At 35.7% G+C, this 22,126-nt stretch overlaps 1 protein-coding gene across 1 annotated transcript in view; it reads right to left on the bottom strand.

Moving 5' to 3' along the window:
* Window positions 1-22,126, bottom strand: part of LOC124361819 (transformation/transcription domain-associated protein) — a 117,777-nt gene that overhangs the window by 46,502 nt on the left and 49,149 nt on the right. Inside the window, 10 exon segments of the mRNA XM_046815815.1 lie at window positions 3,575-3,726; window positions 5,557-5,755; window positions 8,332-8,454; window positions 10,031-10,360; window positions 11,696-11,893; window positions 13,472-13,651; window positions 16,581-16,786; window positions 18,708-18,981; window positions 19,805-20,056; window positions 21,115-21,276. Coding sequence (XP_046671771.1) covers window positions 3,575-3,726; window positions 5,557-5,755; window positions 8,332-8,454; window positions 10,031-10,360; window positions 11,696-11,893; window positions 13,472-13,651; window positions 16,581-16,786; window positions 18,708-18,981; window positions 19,805-20,056; window positions 21,115-21,276 — 2,076 coding nt within the window.

Raw genomic sequence — 22,126 nt, forward strand, 5'->3', positions numbered from 1 at the left:
TTTTTGTTTTTGGTGTCGGTGACAGTTGGTAGCGCCGATGACCTTGAGCGGTCATCTACCTGTCACCCCCACTCACCCTCTGTCGACCAGTGTGTTTGTAGTCGTCTGTCAGCGTGCATCGCATTTTTGTGAATTATTTACTTAAGCGCTACGCTCTTGGAGCACAACTGTGCTCCGCGCGAGTACTCTTGTTACTGTTTTTTTCTTAGCTTATCGGTTGTATATGTTTTTTTATTTTATTAGTTTTCTGCTTCTTTTTATTAATTTTTATGATGAAATAAATGATTGTTCAATAAAAAGTACAATGGACCATCGTGATCGTGTTGACCCACTTGACCGTGAACAGTTGCGTCATTGGTTGGCTGAAACTGAAGAGGACAATGAAAGTGTTTTTGGAGTTGAAGATGTAGACGAACAAGAAGTCGATCACGTTTGAGGCTCAAGATGATGTCGGATCCGAAGAATCAGATGGAGGTGAAGAGACAGAAGTTGACTCTTCAAACGAAAGCAGTGACCATGAAATTGACTTTGAAGACGGTGCTCCTTTTGTCAACCCTGAGTTTTACATAGGAAAAGACAAGGATACAAGATGGTACCTTGACCCTCAAGTTCCTCGTGCGACCCGAACACCTAGACACAATATCATTCCTGTATTTCACCGTCCAGGACCACAAAGGTAATGCCAGAAATGCCAATACCCCTGCTATGGCCTTTGAATGTTTCATTGATGACAATATGGTCACACGAATTGTTGAATACACAAACAATTTACATAAGTAAGGTAAGGGCTATAATTTTCAAAGAGATAGAGATGCGAGACCTACTGATGCACGTGAAATAAAAGCCTTAATAGGAATATTGTACCTAGCAGGTGCACTGAAAGCAGGAAGAAGAAATGTCACTGACATGTGGGACAACACTACAGGTACTGGAGTTGAAGCAATCTACCTGACCATGAGTTTGAATAGGTTTAGATTTCTTCTACGATGGCCTACGTTTTGACAATATTCATAGTAGAGATGTGAGACAATCTGTAGATAAGCTAGCAGCCTTCAGGGAAATTTTTGATAAGTTCGTATCAAATTGTAAGAGCTAATACAAACCCACAGATTATTTGACAATTGATGAACAGCTGGTAGGTTACAGAGGAAACTGCACATTTAGGGTTTACATGCCAAGCAAGCCTGCTAAGTATGGCATAAAGATTTTTGCTCTTGTTTCTACGACTAACTTTTTTGCAACCAATCTTGAAATTTATGTAGGCACTCAGCCAGCTGGACCATTCCATAGGAGCAACAACACTCAAGAGTTAGTTATGCGACTAGTTGAGCCTATAGCGGGATCGAACAGAAACATCACGTGTGATAACTGGTTCGCATCCGTGCCTCTAGCCAAACGACTCCGCGAAGTAAAAAAGCTAACTCTTATTGCCACTCTCCGTAAAAACAAACGTGAGGTACCACCAAACTTTCTACCTGATTCAAACAGAGAAGTAAAGAGTAGCATCTTTGGATTTCAAAAAGACTGCACTCTAGTATCTTATGTACCCAAAAAGAATAAAGCGGTTTTGATGATTTCCACCATGCATGACGACGCAAGCATCGACCCTGAAACAGGAGATGAAAGGAAGCCCATGATAATAACATCATACAACGACACTAAGTATGGCGTCGACATTCTTGATAAAATGTGTCGTCAGTATGATGGCAGCAAGAAACTCAAAAAGATGGCCTCTGACTCTTTTTTTTTTCACCTGCTAAATGTGGGAGGTGTGAACGCTATGACAATATACAAGGCCAAATCAAAATCTTGACTTCATAAATAGGCTGGATTTTTTGAAAAAGCTGTCTTTTGAGTTGATGAAACCCCAAATGGAACACCGCATGACCCTAGAAATGATACCAAAGCAGATCAAAAACTAGAGGCAATCTGTTGCTGCACCCTGATGAAGCGAGAGACCGGTCCGACCGCAACCTCAGCCCGCCAGAGCTGCTACAACTGGAAGGGTGCTACCTGTGTGGCAGAGCAAGGAACAAGACAACCAGGAAAATCATGTTCAAAGTGCTATAAATGGGTTTGTGTTGATCATTTACAAAGTGTCTGTGTTGATTGTCTAGAATAAAGACGTAGTCTAGAGGCAAGCTTCCAAAGTTTATTGTAATAATAACTTTTTTTTTTTGTAAAACACACTTTTTTATCCTAAACCTGTAAAATACACTTTAATTTATATCTGAGCAATTGTACAGGACGTTTCTTTTACCCAACATGTCATATTAATGCTGATTTATATGGTTATAATGCAGAATATCATTAGAGGTCAATGGAGCACAATCGTGCTCCGCGCGATCACTCACGTTACTGTGAACCGCGCGAGCACCGGAGAGTTAAAATTCATCCTGTTATTAAAATATTTCTATATGAGACTTTCGGCCAAGCTCGTCATCTAAAGACTTGGCTAAATTGAACCTCAAATAATTTTACAACAGAACACTCTGAAAGTAATACATGCAGTGCAGGCCTACGATCAGGAAATTTTGTAGTGTTAAGTAAGTACTGTTTTGAAATTCCACTGCTGTAGCGCTTGCACTGTATACTTACAACTGGTAGCAAACCACAGATGCAATTATGGCAAAAATCAAAAATACATCTGTTAATGCATATTTCAAATCCCCCCGTCAATTGAGAATCAACAAATAGAAAATGCCCCCTAAGAATCAGCTGGTTAAATGTCCCTGTTGAGTGTGATGTACGTGCTATTAAACGTTTTCTTGGTGCAACACGTGTGAAAGCAGTTGGAATTCACGATCAAAACTGTTAAGTGTATGCACAAAACATTACAAGTGATGGAATGGCATTCAAAAAGGTAAGAACTTTCAAAGATTATTAAAAGAATGTTCATGATGAGAAATGGAGTGGATAGCCCTCGATTATTCCCACCAACAATTTTGTGCAGAAATTGACTGATAAGAATGAAAACTAACAGATATTTTACAATTTCTTCACTATCAGAAGAGTTTCCTCAAATTTAAACAAATTCTCAAGTGTTCTCTATGGCATTTTTATTTAAAAACGTGTTTTCTTGTAGACGTCCACACGCTGCAAAATGAACTCAATATCTCATTACAGCATTTTGCTAGGAACAATTTGATAATTCCCAACAGCCCCAATTAACCAGTGCACAAGTGACTATCATTTGCTTTTTCACCAGAAGAAGCATCTTGAAGGGTAGCGCTGCTATAACGACAATAGCGTTAAAATAATCACGTTGCAATCAGTGTTAATTCAGGTGGCAATCTTCTATGATTAAAGTAAAAAAGAATTTTTTACATATAAGTGCCTTAATATTGATGGCAATTATGTAGAAAATTAGATTAAAGTATGGGCTTTCATACAAAAATATATTTGCTACAAAAAATTACTTGATTATATTATATATCAAAACAATACTTACTTAAAAACATGCTTTGTACACTCAAAAAAACCTATTAGTGATAGTTAAATTCATATTAAAATACACAAATAATTAGAAAACATTTCCAAATTATGAGAAATATCCAAAACTCTATTTACTAACCTTACAAATGGCTTTCATAACTTTAATGTCTTGAGTCTTTTCGATAAGTCCGACCAAAATGGTCCCAATAAATGTTTTTCTTGTGTCAACTGTCATAATCCCAACTCGATTTTTCACCAGATCCAAGCTCAGGATCAAAAGATCACTTGTAGCTGCAAATTGACACATACAAACTTTTAGTGCTGATGTAAGGCTAATGTGTTAGTTTAAGTACATAATTATAACATAAGTTTTCTTAGATTAACCCATTGCGGATCACTGACGAGCTGGGCTCGTCACGCAGCGGCCGGGCCTAACAGCACGATGACGAGCTCAGGTCGCAAAAGCGGTCTGCTTTAAGTTTCCATCCAAATAGTTCTAGTAATGTCTGATAGATCGGGCGATCGTCTTCACTTGTCAACTAAGAGTGTTCAACAACGGTCTACGATTAGAGTTTTCAAAAGTTTTATAAATATCCTACAGATCGCAGTTGTATGTCGAAGTTGAAAAATCATTCATATGAGTTTACTCTCTGCTTCCGATCGGGTGTTTTCCACAGTTGTTATTATAATACTTTTGAGGTTAGTGACAAAGAACTAAACGACGCAGACGTACATGTTGGCGGGTTTAGTCTAGACAATGGCCCGGATGTTGTAATCGCTTCGCCCGAGCCGCTTTATTTAGACTATGATTCAGACATCATCCTTGCCACCCCGGAACCTTGCTCGCGTGTTATCGTTCCTACATCACGGATACCCCAGCAGGCCCATGTCCCATCTGAACGAATACCTTCACAGCTGAATTTTTTAGTATACAATAGCGAGCGATACGATGTGGCGCACCATTGCTGTTCGTTCGGCCGCTGACCGTAAATTAATTCGTGCCCGCACGCCAAAACAATACGCTCCGCAATGGGTTAATCGGTAATGCAATAACACAAACTATATACAAATTCATTTTAAAGACAAAATTGTTAAAGAATTATATATGTAGATGCATCAAAGACTTAACTCAACACAGCAAGTTAATGTGGCACTGTCTTCGGTTTGGCATCAGACCACAAACAAAAGAATCAACATATTTTTTTTAAATATTTCTAGCAATGTTAGTTCATTAGAGTACAAAAAAGTAATTAATGTCTTCCATCAGACTTTTAATTAGTTTTATTTGTTCTGGTGACCAGATTAAAGCTTTAATCTATTTGCATCAAACATCAAAGACAGAAAAAATTACAATTTTGATAAATGTATAGTGAAATAAAAATTAATATGAATTATATAAATGTTATACACTTTCCAAGTTTCTCTCTGATAATGGCTATTTTCCTGAAGATGCAGTAGCATTGCATATAAAATAAATGTATATACTTGAAATTTAAAGTCAAATACATTTTGGTGCAGGCTTATTTATTTAAAATCATGGGGTGAACAGCTCTCACACTGATACCAGAACTTTTAACGCAATTTTCAAAATTATTATTGAAAAGTAACTGTTACATTAATTAGTCTCTATTTAAGGACAAATATATAAAAGGTAAATTAAAGAGTAAAGCACAATAAATTTTATACAGCTGACTTCTGAACTAATTAAAAATAAGATTATTAAAGTTTTCTAACTCAAATTCTAAAGATAAAAATTTATATATTTTTTATTTCTATTAAATCAGAAAAATGGATTTTTATGGAAGAAAACTGACATTAAATTTAAATTGGCAACCTGAAAGAAAAGCACTGGGTTAATATCGAGCCATAAATACATCTGGCTAACAAACAAAAACCATCAATTAATCGCTCATTCGCTCATTTACACATGTTTATTGTGAGTGGTGGCTATAAAATATTTACCTATAAAAATAATATTTGTAGCTTTTAAAGAATTTAATCACTAACACAAATATAAATTATAAATTATAAACATTTTATCATTTTTTTATAATGAAATAATTTTCAGTATTGACAAAATTTAGTCAACACGAATACATTTAAGCACTTTAATGCACAGACCTGGTGAAGAATCAGTGTTAGCAGCACTAAGATGTTCTCGAGCCATGCGCTGGATGACTCGGATGAATGGGATTATGAGTCTGTCCACGTAACCAGGATTGTTGGAGCAGGCTGCCTTCAACATCATCAATGTGCCAAACAAAGTCGCTGAAGATGCAGTTGTGTTCTTCTCATAGTTGGCTAGGCCCTCGAATATCACCTGGCACAGAGCTGTAATGTTACTACACTCCATGACTATAGATGTTACTTATACTGTAAGGTTAAATCAACTAGTCATTGACATGTGTTACCAACAACAACATCAATGCGCCAAACAAAGTTGCTGATGACGCCATTGTGTTCTTCTCATAGTTGGCTAGCCCCTCAAATATCACCTGACACAGAGCTGTAACGTTACAACACTCCATGACTATACATGTTACTTATACTATAAGGTTAATCAACTAGTCATTGACATGTGTTACCAACATCATCATCAATGCGCCAAACAAAGTCGCTGAAGATGCTGTTGTGTTCTTCTCATAGCTGGCTAGGCCCTCGAATATCACCTGGCACAGAGCTGTAATGTTACTACACTCCATGACTATACATGTTAATTATACTATAAGGTTAATCAACTAGTAATTGACAGGTGTTACCAACATCATCATCAATGCGCCAAACAAAGTCGCTGAAGATGCTGTTGTGTTCTTCTCATAGCTGGCTAGGCCCTCGAATATCACCTGGCACAGAGCTGTAATGTTACTACACTCCATGACTATACATGTTAATTATACTATAAGGTTAATCAACTAGTCATTGACATGTGTTACCAACATCATCATCAATGCGCCAAACAAAGTCGCTGAAGATGCTGTTGTGTTCTTCTCATAGGTGGCTATACCCTCAAATATCACCTGGCACAGAGCTGTAATGTTACTACACTCCATGACTATACATGTTAATTATACTATAAGGTTAATCAACTAGTAATTGACAGGTGTACCAACATCATCAATGCGCCAAACAAAGTCGCTGAAGATGCAGTTGTGTTCTTCTCATAGTTGGCTAGGCCCTCGAATATCACCTGGCACAGAGCTGTAATGTTACTACACTCCATGACTATACATGTTAATTATACTATAAGGTTAATCAACTAGTTATTGACATGTGTTACCAACATCATCAATGCGCCAAACAAAGTTGCTGATGACGCCATTGTGTTCTTCTCATAGTTGGCTAGCCCCTCAAATATCACCTGACACAGAGCTGTAACGTTACTACACTCCATGACTATACATGTTAATTATACTATAAGGTTAATCAACTAGTTATTGACATGTGTTACCAACATCATCAATGTGCTAAACAAAGTCGCTGAAGATGCTGTTGTGTTCTTCTCATAGTTGGCTAGGCCCTCGAATATCACCTGGCACAGAGCTGTAATGTTACTACACTCCATGACTATACATGTTAATTATACTATAAGGTTAATCAACTAGTAATTGACAGGTGTTACCAACATCATCAATGCGCCAAACAAAGTCGCTGAAGATGCAGTTGTGTTCTTCTCATAGTTGGCTAGGCCCTCGAATATCACCTGGCACAGAGCTGTAATGTTACTACACTCCATGACTATACATGTTACTTATACTATAAGGTTAATCAACTAGTCATTGACATGTGTTACTAACAACGTCATCAATGTGCCAAACAAAGTTGCTGATGATGCCGTTGTGTTCTTCTCATAGTTGGCTAGGCCCTCAAATATCACCTGGCACAGAGCTGTAATGTTACTACACTCCATGACTATACATGTTACTTATACTATAAGGTTAATCAACTAGTCATTGACATGTGTTACTAACAACGTCATCAATGTGCCAAACAAAGTCGCTGAAGATGCTGTTGTGTTCTTCTCATAGGTGGCTAGCCCCTCAAATATCACCTGGCACAGAGCTGTAATGTTACTACACTCCATGACTATACATGTTACTTATACTATAAGGTTAATCAACTAGTCATTGACATGTGTTACTAACAACGTCATCAATGTGCCAAACCAAGGTGCTGATGATGCCGTTGTGTTCTTCTCATAGTTGGCTAGGCCCTCAAATATCACCTGGCACAGAGCTGTAATGTTACTACACTCCATGGCTATATATGTTACTTATACTATAAGCTTAATCAACTAGTCATTGACATGCATTAGCAACAACATCCTATAACATCTCATTAATAGGTCACTGGCCCCTATTAATGGTTAGCCCTTAAGGGCTAAATAATATTTCGAGAGATTATCTGTGACTGTTTACCAAGTTAAATTAAATCAATATTGTGTAATTAATTTTGTATAGCACATGACATAATAACATAAATATCATAACATAACCACTGCTTAAACAATAATGCATTTATTTACACAAGATATTTTAATTTATAAATACTTATCAATAAAAACCGAAATCACTGTTGACTCATTTTAACACAGTCTACCCCAACCTAGAATATGAGAATACCTAACTCTTTATTGGTAAACTATTGATAGATAATTGATATTTCTGATATTATTTCAAAACATAATAAATTGCACAAGCAAATGTTACTTAAAAAGTTCTATCTATAAATGTTGTCATTATGGAACAATCGATACTAACAAAAAATTCTTGCTCCAAACTGATTTGTGTTGAAACCCTTATAGGATGCATTAGTATTCATATAGTATTATAATTGCTAAATATTATCATGCTTGTAAAAAAATATATAGTTTGTCAATAAGTTAATAGCTTTATTTACCTTTCCAACACAAGCATAGAGACACTCCAGCTCTTCATACTTGGAGGCGACTGGGGAACCAGAGGGTTCTGTTGGGAACACAGATGTCAAGCGAGTCAACAAACCATGAGTCAGGCGGATCACCTAGAGTCAGACAAAGTCCTATAGAGGGAAGTACTCCTATTTAAGAGAAGTGGTTGCCGAGATTAAAATAACTGTTATTCTCTTTTAAATCACTCATCATCATCGTATCTTAACAGTTCCAAAATTTCACCATTCTGATTGATCCATTCATTAGTCTACCTGTTATATTTGTCATTTCCCACTAAGCCAGTCTTTTTATATTAGCTTTTTATTACTATATATAATTTGGGTGCACAAGAGACGCTGCTATAAAGTTAGTACTATGAACAAAACCAACCACAAACCCTAATCACAGCTACATCTGCAGTTGTACCTTTGATGTATTACAAAACATTAAAATCAAAACATATTAAAGTAATTAAAAACAACCACAGTTGCAGTATTGTAATGTTGACAAGATACATATTTTATCACAACCTATCTTATTAGCATAAATAATGTAAAATGCATAGAAATTTTAAAACTGTGATAGTTTACTAATGATTTAATAATTTTAAAACCTCATTACAATGAAACCAATCAAGGATATGGCCAGGAGACAATTAATGACACCAACGGAAAAAATATTCTTCTATAATTTATTATATTTCAGTAAGAACAACTAAAGAAATAAAAATATGCTTTTAGTATACATGTAAGGAGGATTGGCAGAAAATTACAACAAAACAGGAACATTTAGTTGGACTAATGTTGTCTTATTAACAAATAAAGAATTCCTTCAAATGAGATCAAACAATAGATCAATGAATATAAAATATTGTATTAGGAAATAATACAAATATTACTGTTACAAGAATAATTAAAAATCCGTATAATATATGCCTTGAAAAATTTAATTTTATAACTTTAGTTGTACGAGTAACATATTTTAGTAATGGTGGGTGATTGATACACGATACATGGACTAAGGTACATAGAGGACAATAAAGATACAAAGCAACCAATCACTTAGCTACAATGTATAATGTGATGTAGTTCATACAATAAGTCGTATGAGTGTGAGTGAGTGAGTGCGTGTGTGTGTTCATTTAATGGTATTTTAATTCTGTTAGAATTACCTTAAAGAAAGTAATTTAAGTAGTTCCTTTACTATAAGTTGCTTTTTATGCTTACTAATAAAACTATTTCAGTATGCCAATTTTTTATTGAATGTGTTTATATCATTTAAAATAGTAAAAGAAAACCTCGGATTAAAAGGTAAATTTTAAATTTTAAAATAATTATTGATGTCATAAAACATTTCTTGAATCTTGAACTACCAGAAATATTCCGTTTAAAAACAAAATGAAAAAAAAGTTCTTTCCAACCTATTGTGCATTTTTACGTTTTTATACCATAGTACTATTGTGCCATTGTGTACAATGTTATGTAGAATCCACGCACTATGGTTCACCATGGCACTTTACTTTGAACTGCAGTATATCTTCTTTTCTTTGAATGATAAAATTTGAAAGTTTTAATTTAAATCCAACTAAAACAATAAGTGTAAAAAACCATTCTATTATTCTATAACTAATTATTCTATGGTAATAAAAATAAATAAAACACAAAATAATTAACGTAGACAACACACTACCTTGGAATTAGAGCTTGATATGCAAGCCGCTATTCCTCTCTGGAGAGGCTTTATAGTAGTCAGTATCTGCTCTTTCTTCATGACGGTGAGTAGGAACGTGAACAACTCTAGAGCTGTACACACGTTACCGAGGTTGGGAGCTTCCTTGGCTGACTTGGGGGCTACGTCCACACCCATGAACACCTTGTCTAGCCACTGCAGTCTCAAGTCCACATTCTGCTGGGGCCAGACCTCTGGCTTCAAGGCCATCTTTAGCAGAGCCACACATCTCCTTGACAACAGCTCTCCAGGAGATCCAACTCCTGTTGTTCCAGGACTCACCTCGTTCACCTACAACACACTTGAAATAAGAGTATGTCTTCAGTCAAGGTCGGGTGAAATACTTTTATCGTGGTTTAACTTCCAGCTATGTTTAAATCAATATGCTTTAAGGCTGCCATACACGTACCGGCAAGCCGAACAGTTCTGCCTGAACAATTCACTGGAATCCAGCGGGCGGGCGTAAATGGGCTCAGGTTGGCCTGTCAGTTTGGACTGTTCAGGCGGGCCGGTGATTGAACGAAAATTTATTTGGTCATCTGGCTGGTCGGAAGATGATTCAGGCCAGCCGGGGCGTGTGTGGGGATTTCTGGCCACCTGACTGCGAGCCAGCGTGGTTGACACAGTTCTTGTGCGTTGTTCAGACAACATGTCGCAAGAAAAATAAAATCAGTGTCTCGAGGAATTTATTAGTGTTTATGAAAGTGAACTGTAAAGGCGTTCATGAGAGGATATCGCACTTCTCATCACAGTATTGTTTTCAATTAAAGGAGCAACCAATGACCAAAGGTTTAGGTAAGTACTTTCATCCATTCAAAGGTAGTTGTGCCAATCCTTTGGGACTCCCTTTAATTCACTTATTAAATATACATGTGAGTACGTACCCCTCGTCGACAACTAAAACACAAGTTTACACCACAACTCACGTTTTTTTTGCCGTTTCCTGTTACCATTTAAGACTACCAATAAAGCCAAAATGGCATTCGCATATTCATCACTGGAGGACATCTCGGTTACATAACATGCATTGCAAGTAATTCACTACACAAAAAAATACCGCTTGTGGGACAGGTGTATGGTATGATCAGTCCAACTGTTCAGGCAGGACATCCGGCTTGCCAGTACGTGTAAGGCGGCCTTTAGCAAATGATAATCTGCATACTGCAGACTCAGAACTATGCACGAATATAAATTTAAAAAATACTAACAGTAAACAAAATATTTATTTACTCAAGTACATAGTTTTACCGATCACCAATTTGTGTACTGCCGATCAGCTGATAATTAATGACGTGGCAACGACAGATTCGATTGTTGAATCTGAATCTTCGTTGAAGATTTGGTGGATTCGCCTTTGACACATCACCAGCAAGAACAAAATATGTGGCTTGACAAAATACTGGAGATGTAACCATATTGACATCAGTACAAACAGAATCTGATATTACGATGACTGAAATACCACAATCTGATGTAAGAATAACTGAAGACATGGTCTGAGATGATGCTAATTGTATGATTTTGCTTGTAATCAGTTCACGTTGTGATCCAAACATGTCTAATAGCATCAAACAAAACAAAGTAAATAGATAAATATTGAATGGGAGTTGCTGTAACGAATACTACCTGACAGGCCAATTTGATGAGGAAGTTAATGACAGTATCAGCATGAGCTCTATCGATTGGTTTGCTGATATCAGGATCCTCCTTGGTGACGACAGGAGTAGGTAATCCACCTGGTCCCTGTACTGCCATACGTTTCCACGGCGAGCCCCCATCATCTACAGATTTGCGCACCCCCTCCGTTCCTCCTTCTTGGCTCTCCTTAACAAAATATTCCATGTTATAGTAGTAAACAAATCAAAATCACAAATTACTCATCTTTTACAAGAGAATCAACAATAATATGTTTAGTGTTATACAGAATAAATTATAAGCCACTTTTCATCAAACTAATGTAATTGACAAAATTAAAATTGGTTTATGTTTTGAGAAGATACTTTTCTAATCGGATAAAAAATGACATTTTTTCAGTACAGCATATAATTTTGTGTTTGAAGGCTTTGTGTTACTACTTAATAAAAAATAACAGTAAATATGAGACAGTTCTATAAAAGTAGAACCACTTAAAAAAGAATAAAAGGCAAATACAGTCATATATATGGAACCTTGTGCTGTAACTCTTTTTAACATTTTGTACAAAATGTATTATTCCAACCCTAATTCTTATTGTGTATGGCATCTGTTAATAACTATGGGAAAACTATATGTAATGTAATCTTTCCCTTCAAAGCTAGTTTTCTTAAGAACATAAATAATGAACTGCAATTATTTTTTAATTTCTACAGTACAAAAGTTGCCTATCTAATTTGGCAACACTAAATATAAATATATAAAAGCTGAAAACCAGTCAACTTCTTTCTTCAATGATTGACAATGTACAGTAAGTACAAAATATTTCTCTGTCACATGGAGAACAATTTGTTTTAATTTGGTCAAAGCAAGTCTGCTCTTCCTAAACTATCTAACCTCTGTAGTAGGAATAGTTAATCCTGCTAACTCTTAAAACAAGTTATATTTTTAAAAAAACATGCAGAATGGTTTGTTGATTTGATTTAGATGTTCATGGAAAAATTATTAAAAGAATTATTGTACATTATCTCTCTGCCTAGCACTTAATTTTGTAAACAACATTATAGCGAAGGTTGACCCAAATGACGTCAATGAGCAATTGAGGTACAATTCTTAAAGAAATTCTTGTTTGCAGTCCATGCATGTCACTGCTGCAAAAATTGACAAACATTATAAACTTCAAGTTTATGAATAAAGAGCATTGTCTATTGTCTATAACTTATTTAGGTGACCAGATCTACCACTAAAAAGAAAATGATGTGGTTCATTAGCTTGCCTTGGCCACTCCCAAATTTGAAGGTTAAGCCATTTATTCATCACCACTTTCACTCAAAATTTTGTCATCAAAGTTAACATCACTCACTTTACTTTTACTTTCATTGAGTATGTTCTCCACAAAGTTACTAAAACTCTCAGAAAAGATGTAATTTTACCCCAACGTCATTTCAGACGGCAACTAATAAAAACAATCAACAGATGAAACGGAAAACCACAATCAATTTCGAGAGAGTTAACCAGCTTCAAAATCGAACATGTTATATTTTAACAGACCATTGATATAATAGTATAGACAAATGCCAAAATAATCGATATAGGGGAATATTTTTCACTCCAAAATGACAAAGTTAGCACGACAGGCACTACCCATCATCGGTAATTATGCTGATACGAACTGATGACAGGCAATATACGTCATTGGTAACCAAAGGGTTAATAATAGATATATTTTATTTCATAGAAAATAAATAATCATAAAGATAAATGTCTTACAATCTTGACTTGAGTAGCCTCGGACTCGTCCTTGATGCGTTGAAGTTCCCACTTGATGATCACCTCAGCCAGCTCCACCGCCAGCTTGCGGTACTCTATAGTTGCTGACGCACTGAACCCCAGTCTCTGAGTCGAGTTGACCATGTGTTGTACCAAGTTGTGTCTCACCGGGTAGTATACCTGTACATCATCCCATAAACCCATTTAGTCTCTGATTCGCATTGACCATGTGTTGTACCAGGTTGTGTCTCACCGGGTAGTATACCTGTACATCATCCCATAAACCCATTTAGTCTCTGATTCACATTGACCATGTGTTGTACCAGGTTGTGTCTCACCGGGTAGTATACCTGTACATCATCCCATAAACCCATTTAGTCTCTGATTCACATTGACCATGTGTTGTACCAGGTTGTGTCTCACCGGGTAGTATACCTGTACATCATCCCATAAACCCATTTAGTCTCTGATTCGCATTGACCATGTGTTGTACCAGGTTGTGTCTCACCGGGTAGTATACCTGTACATCATCCCATAAACCCATTTAGTCTCTGATTCACATTGACCATGTGTTGTACCAGGTTGTGTCTCACCGGGTAGTATACCTGTACATCATCCCATAAACCCATTTAGTCTCTGATTCGCATTGACCATGTGTTGTACCAGGTTGTGTCTCACCGGGTAGTATACCTGTACATCATCCCATAAACCCATTTAGTCTCTGATTCGCATTGACCATGTGTTGTACCAGGTTGTGTCTCACCGGGTAGTATACCTGTACATCATCCCATAAACCCATTTAGTCTCTGATTCGCATTGACCATGTGTTGTACCAGGTTGTGTCTCACCGGTAGTATACCTGTACATCATCCCATAAACCCATTTAGTCTCTGATTCGCATTGACCATGTGTTGTACCAGGTTGTGTCTCACCGGGTAGTATACCTGTACATCATCCCATAAACCCATTTAGTCTCTGATACGCATTGACCATGTGTTGTACCAGGTTGTGTCTCACCGGGTAGTATACCTGTACATCATTCCATAAACCCATTTAGTCTCTGATTCGCATTGACCATGTGTTGTACCAGGTTGTGTCTCATCGGGTAGTATACCTGTACATCATCCCATAAACCCATTTAGTCTCTGATTCGCATTGACCATGTGTTGTACCAGGTTGTGTCTCACCGGGTAGTATACCTGTACATCATCCCATAAACCCATTTAGTCTCTGATTCGCATTGACCATGTGTTTTACCAGGTTGTGTCTCACCGGGTAGTATACCTGTACATCATCCCATAAACCCATTTAGTCTCTGATTCGCATTGACCATGTGTTGTACCAGGTTGTGTCTCACCGGGTAGTATACCTGTACATCATCCCATAAACCCATTTAGTCTCTGATTCACATTGACCATGTGTTGTACCAGGTTGTGTCTCACCGGGTAGTATACCTGTACATCATCCCATAAACCCATTTAGTCTCTGATACGCATTGACCATGTGTTGTACCAGGTTGTGTCTCACCGGGTAGTATACCTGTACATCATCCCATAAACCCATTTAGTCTCTGATTCACATTGACCATGTGTTGTACCAGGTTGTGTCTCACCGGGTAGTATACCTGTACATCATCCCATAAACCCATTTAGTCTCTGATACGCATTGACCATGTGTTGTACCAGGTTGTGTCTCACCGGGTAGTATACCTGTACATCATCCCATAAACCCATTTAGTCTCTGATTCGCATTGACCATGTGTTGTACCAGGTTGTGTCTCACCGGGTAGTATACCTGTACATCATCCCGTAAACCCTTTTGTTGGATTCTGTGACCCTTCAGTTGATTTACATAACATTCAGAGAGTACTAAAATGTATACCAATTCTTGAAAATTTTCTAATGCCTGTTGATTATGCAACACCATTTTTTTTTTTTAATCCCTCGGTACTATATGTCTAACTGGTAGAATATTATAAGTGTAATCGGGAGTAAAACGAGCAATATAAAGTTCTCATGCTACATGTTTTTTTGTTTGTATGTTAGTTCTTACTACTGTGAGTTTCTGCTATCGTTTTCCGGAGTTTATAATTATAATTCTAAATTTTTTATGACTTCTTTATGTATTTATTTAAATTAAACTGCTTCAAATTGTTTAATGTAGTATCAACTGTTGCCCTTACTTAATATTCATTGTGTCTGTTGATTTTGTACTATTTTCTTGTATTAGTTGAGCCTAAAGTATTGCGTTAATTTCATAGACCTGGTATATAATACTGTAATTTTTCTTGCTAGTGTCATGTAGTAAAATATTTATTATTAATTGTTAATATTTAGTTTCAAAGTTTAGATTGAAGTTTTTATTTTCTTAGGAAAGTTAGTCACTGCACTTTGATGTGCTAATTGTTCTGTAATGTGAAGCTTTGAAATAATTAAAAATAATATTACTTATTAATTAGGAAACTGCCTTCCACAAGACAGTGACACTTGCTACAAACAAGCTGTAAATAAATAAATTGTTCTAAATATAATTTTAAGCTTTCAACAAAAATTATAGCCTGATTTTTCTCATTTCTTTTAGTGACTTGAGACTACAATTAAAATATGATTAAGTTGAAATCATTGTTATGAATTTATTATAACACTACGTAAACTATATTAATCTAATTCGATACAACTAGTAATAATCAGAATTTTCTAATGTAAATTTGTATTTTGTGTGAGGCCTTTTGAAATCAACAATTACATCTTCAGGTGACAAATTTACATTGGAAAATTGTGTAATTATTACTGGTTGTAACAAATTAAAATATTTTTCAATTGTTCCAAGAATATTCATATATTAAATTATAATCAATTATGTACAAATGTATTTAACTGTTAATGAACAAATACAATGTTGATGGTATAAACTCTTAGATAGAAAGAAATGCTATCTTTTAAGATGGGTCAATTATCAGGTCAGAGGTTACACAACTACATTTCATTGCTGGTGCGTGCCTGTAGAAAAAGTAAATTAGCCCAACTTCTCTGTACGGCCTAAAAACCTAAGAAATAATTGCTTGATTTTGTCTTTGTAAAAACTCTATTTACATGTCAATCTAATTTACCTTATAGTGACGAACAACCAGTTGCAAAATATGGAACAACTGTTGCATAGAATGACCTTCCTCTACGATAATCTTCTTGGTCCAGTGTGTCAACATCTTGTAGCCGTCTTCCATGCGGACGGGCATCGCTGGGGTGAGAATTTCCAGAGCTTGTCGCACCACCTGCCTAACTTCAACAGCATGGGCCTTCAGTAGACCGTGGAATACTGTAGACAAAACTTGCCTTTAGAATGTGTCACAAGCTAAGAGAATGTTGGAGCACAGACAGCTTGCTGTGAGTATGTTCAGCTGTTCATTACAGCTGTTACTAAATCTTCTGTAAAGTATTTTTCCACATCATTATAGCACTAAACTGCGTATAGGCAATTAATATTAACAAATACCTTCATCAAACAGTTCAAATAGTAGAGGTATACAATACTAAAGTTTCAACTCCTACTGTCATTTTCTGACATAAATTAATATTAAAATGCAGCAAGATAAAGGCAGCAAACTAAACATGCTAGAAAAGTAAGAAATTTAAAAGCATTTTAAAAATGATCCTTTTTTATGTTGAATGAGAAGCAACATTTCAGCTCCCTTTACTTATTCAACATAATACGAGGGCGATCTGAAAATTTTCCAACCTAACAAAGATACAAAGACATTTTTTCTAAAAATGTTTCAACATATTCTCCATGTAACTATACACTCCTTCCAGCAATGTTCTCATTTCTGTAAGCCGTCCAAATAGTACTCAGCATTTTTCTCTGCAAAATAATTTTGTATGAAGATGGTTGCCTCTTCATTTTATGAAAATCTTTGCCCTCCAAGTGCAATTTTTAGACGAGGGAACAAAGAGAAGTCGCTTGGGGCTAGATCTGGAGAGTAAGGAGGATGGTTAAGCAGTTCAAACCATAATTCTTGGATTTTCGCCATGGCAACTGCTGAGGTATGAGATAGTGCGTTGCCTTGGTGAAACAGGATTGTTTTTGTTTCGGGCGTACAATGGTGTATCCAAGTTTTATCTACAGTAATTAATCGGCGCCAAAACTCAGATTTACTTCACCTAAAGTACGCAAAAAGAGCATTTGAAATGTTTATTCAAACAAGTTTTTGGTCTAAACTGAGAAACATGGCACCCAACACACGGACAGCTTTCTCATGCCTAAATATAGATTTAATATGTGACAAACATACCCTTTTGACATGTTCATAACCTCTGCTATATCTCTAACAAATTAGTCGTCTAGCAACATTTCGTAAATTTTGGCAATGTTTTCGTCTGTAGTTACATTTTTTGGACGTCCCAATCGTTCACAGTTTCCCAAGCTCTTACGGCCACGTTTACATTCAGCAGCCCAAAATTTAGTAGTAAATGATGGTGCAGAGTTCCCATACACAGAATCCAACACATCTTTGATTTGCGAAGGTGTATTTCATTTCAAAAACAAAAATTAAATAACAGTTCCATACTTTATTTTATCCATTTTCACAAAAAAACATTAACTCACTCAAACGACTGTTACACAAAAACTGCATGTCCAAAATAGTTGAAACTTTGGTAAGTAACTGTCAACAGATGAATAACCAAATTCATTAGCTTTTATTTAGGAGTGCTGCCATCTTCATGTTGAGGTTGGACATTTTTTAGACCATCCTCGTATTTAATTGTAAAAGTGCCTTGACATTGTCCAGCCAGTCGCGATATCATGTCATACAAAGAAGTCGTGTATGATAGGTCTATTAAGTATAGCATGTCTTGTTATTTATTTATTGTGTTGTTTCTAATTTTAAGCTATGACGACTCCGGATGGATAATTCATATTTTTAATACTACGCCACAACATGATTGATAGAAGTTGAAACTGCATTAACGCATATATCAACTAATTGAACTGTTTAAAAAAGGTATGTGTTAATATGATCAAATTCCTATGACAAGGACAATATAATTTCATGGTATGTGGAAAATCCTTTCACACCCGAACAGCTATTTATGCATTTCTTTTAATATATTGACAAATAACATGCGAATTTTCGAAAAATAATGCCAGGCTGGGGATGGCAAACTTGGCAATGATGTGTGACAATAGTAAATGTCCATGGTAACGTGTAGCTGGATCAACACAGTTAATTAGCTCTCACCTTTCAGGACAATCCTCTTGTAAGGAAGGCTGGGGATGGCAAACTTGGCAATGATGTGTGACAATAGTAAATGTCCATGGTAACGTGTAGCTGGATCAACACAGTTGTTCTCCATGAAGCAGGGCCAAGCAAAGGTCATAAGTCGCCTCAGTTTGGCCTTGTTAGCTGTGTCATGTGTGTGTGGCAAGGCCTGTTCCACCAACAGGCAGGAAAACTGCAGCAGCAGTATCCGCACACAGTCTGCGCTGCCGGATGGGTTATCTGGATCTATCACCTACATACCACAACATGGCTTCAATAAGACAATATGTAGAGATTAAGTTGTAATCAGATACCTTCTGACTCTTCAGATCACATTTTTGGACAAGAATTCATTTAAGTAGCTATTTGATCTAAGTTTTCAAAGTACGAATGATAAGGTTATCTCAGAATGTAGTTTGCCTTTATCTAAAAATGTTGAGGGTAAACCTTGTATCAACATATATTTATAATTTTAATTTATACGTTACCCAACACAAATAACATTTATAGATGTAATTCAATATACTTAACTTCCAGAAATTTGAATTTTAATATATATTTACAAATAAAAGTATAAAGCAAGTTTGTTGGCCTAGTGTATTGAAATATAGTTTACAGATTTACCATTTTTTATTTTAACACTTTTTTAAAGTTTCCTTAAATTCTAGATATTTACACAGGTCTATTGGTACTTTTTTTGATTTTGAGAGGATATTTTAAGATAATTTGTTACATGGATACGCACAGTCCAACCAAACTCAAATGTGTGGTTGCACTCAAGAATATACACTATTCTTTGAACAACACCTTGTGTCTAATAACTTTAACAGTGTCACAACTTAAAAGTACATCTAGCCAGAGACCTATAGCTGAAATTCCCTAGTCAAATAGTCTTAAATAATAAAAATAGTAAACCACAATCGAGATGATATTTCATTTAATCATTATACGAGTAGGATGATGGAATCCTCAAACCTAATTTCTCTAACAATTTAATATGTTTTAAGTTTTCAATTACACTACGATCACAAAGCAAATATACAATTGACCAGAATTTCTAGAATTGAAATACTTACCTTGTTGATGAATACAGAGATAACATTATCTGGAGAGTCCTGAGCTGAAGACCGTCCAACAACTTTCTCTCCCTCGCCTCTCTCGAAACATATAGCAAAGCACGGTATAATGATCAGTTGTAAGATCTTTGCTTTCAACTCTTGAGAGACAGTCGTGGAGGGGAACAGTTCGACGAATCTGAAGAATGCTGATCTCTTCCATTCCACAGTATAACCACCAGCAACTGTGTTTTCCAGGAAATCTCTAAGGAACTGCAACAACAAAATTAGTTAGACTTCTGGACAGTTAAAATACACAAAGAGCACACTGGTTGGATAACTGATATTCCAATTTAAATTTCAAATACATCAGATTGTTTGAGTCACTTTTATTGTATTCTTTATGATACTATTGCAAAATAAGCCAAATTATATGTATTATCAGATCACTTAATAGGTATTGAAATGGAAAAAAAAGGATGAGGCAATATAACATTCCAGGAAGGATGATAAATGGATGATACAGGGTTGAAGAACAAGAATAAAATTAGAAATAGACAAGGTTAAGGAACCATAGGATATGAGGAGTTTTAGAAGAAACAATATAATATGACAAACTAGTGAAGAAGATTAAATGCGAAGCAGACAAGATGAAATGATGAAACAAATATTAATTACATGTTGATACTGTTTATGATTATTCATTCATCAACTGACACCAACAGAACAGGCTTATAGTCTTATATACCCACTGTGAACTTATACAAATGACAAAAGAGCTATTACGATACAAATTTCCACAGCTATTACACTAAAAATGTCCACAGCTATAACGTGATACCTGTTTAAGGTATATAAAATTAATTTAAATCAATGTACTATCCTGTTATTAATGAAAACTTACAGCTAATCAGTGGTCATAAGCGATTCATTGTTATACATAGCTTTAATTTTTACCAAAACAATTGTTTTGTGTCGTAAATTAGTGAATCTACTAATATGGCATTTTTATTCACATAAAATTGTCCATGCGTGTTATACATTTGAAATATCTTGTTCATCCAAGTAGTATAAAAGTTATAAGTGAAACTCAACAAAAAATGTAAGAAAATACACTTTTTATTTTCACAGAAACCAGATTACTGTTATCTCATTCTTGGAGGTTACTATCATCAGCCAATGGAAGAATGCTCTTAATAAATAAATTTTACATTTTTAACTGTCTTAAATTTTGAATGTGTGTGAGACAGATTTCCATAACTAAATATGGAATAAATTTGGTATGATTCACATCATTTTTTACTTTAAGGCTGAAATGAGGAGCTACAAACCGTGAAGTCAGGCAGAAAACGGTCGCACACTGCTCTCAGCAACTGAAACAGCAGGTCAATGTTGGTGGGGTGGTGGCTGAAGAAATGCAGCAAAACCTTGACCAGCAGCTTTGGTTCTTTCCAATGTTGATACTCGACATTCTCTATCTTCTTGTGTCTTTCCTGAAAATAGCACAACCTAAGTATTATAACCAAGAGAGAATTAGTATTATTGTTAATTATTGTGTGTTGAGAAAACATTATATCCAGGGTGAACACATTATAATATTAGATGTTTCAATACTTTTCGAAAAGGTAGAAGTAGATCACACCACGTGTCATAAGTGGTTTAGCTGAGGTTGCATGCAAAATTCATGCAAATCTACATCTCATAATCTAATATATGTAAAATAAAATTAAGATAGATTTGAAACACAATATACACTCCATGAGTATGATACCAGATCAAAATATAATATAAGAACTCCTAATATAAGGCTATATAAATATTGTAAAAGCCATAAATACCAGCGATTAAAACTATTTAATAAGCTTCCTCTTTTGTTAGAGCTTTACCTTTAAAAGTATTTAAATCAAATATATCAAAGTGACTTAAGCTTAAGGAAGTTTACAGTGTTGAGAAGTACATGAAATGTGAAATGTCAACTCTTGCTATCTTACCATCCCTCAGAGGCAAACGAGGCTTGTATTCAGCTGAGAAATGATTTGTTAGCAGTTAGTAAATGGTCAGAAGATCACGGTCTCAGGCTGAACCCTGAAAAGTGTTCGATCATGCACTTTGGTAAACAGACCCTAAATGCTGATATGGGAAATATTTCACTCAATAGTGTTGATTTATTAAGGTGTGATAGGCTGAAGATTCTTGGAGTCAGCATAGACTCGGAGCTTACTTTCAATAGCCAGATTGAGTTGATACATCGTAGAGTTATGTGCAAACTTAGGATGCTTTACAGGCTGAAGAATATTCTTCCCGAGGCTGCAAAGTTGCAACTTGTGCAGGCCCTTATTTTCC

Source organism: Homalodisca vitripennis, chromosome 5, assembly GCF_021130785.1.
Source record: "Homalodisca vitripennis isolate AUS2020 chromosome 5, UT_GWSS_2.1, whole genome shotgun sequence".
Lineage (NCBI taxonomy): Eukaryota > Metazoa > Arthropoda > Insecta > Hemiptera > Cicadellidae > Homalodisca > Homalodisca vitripennis.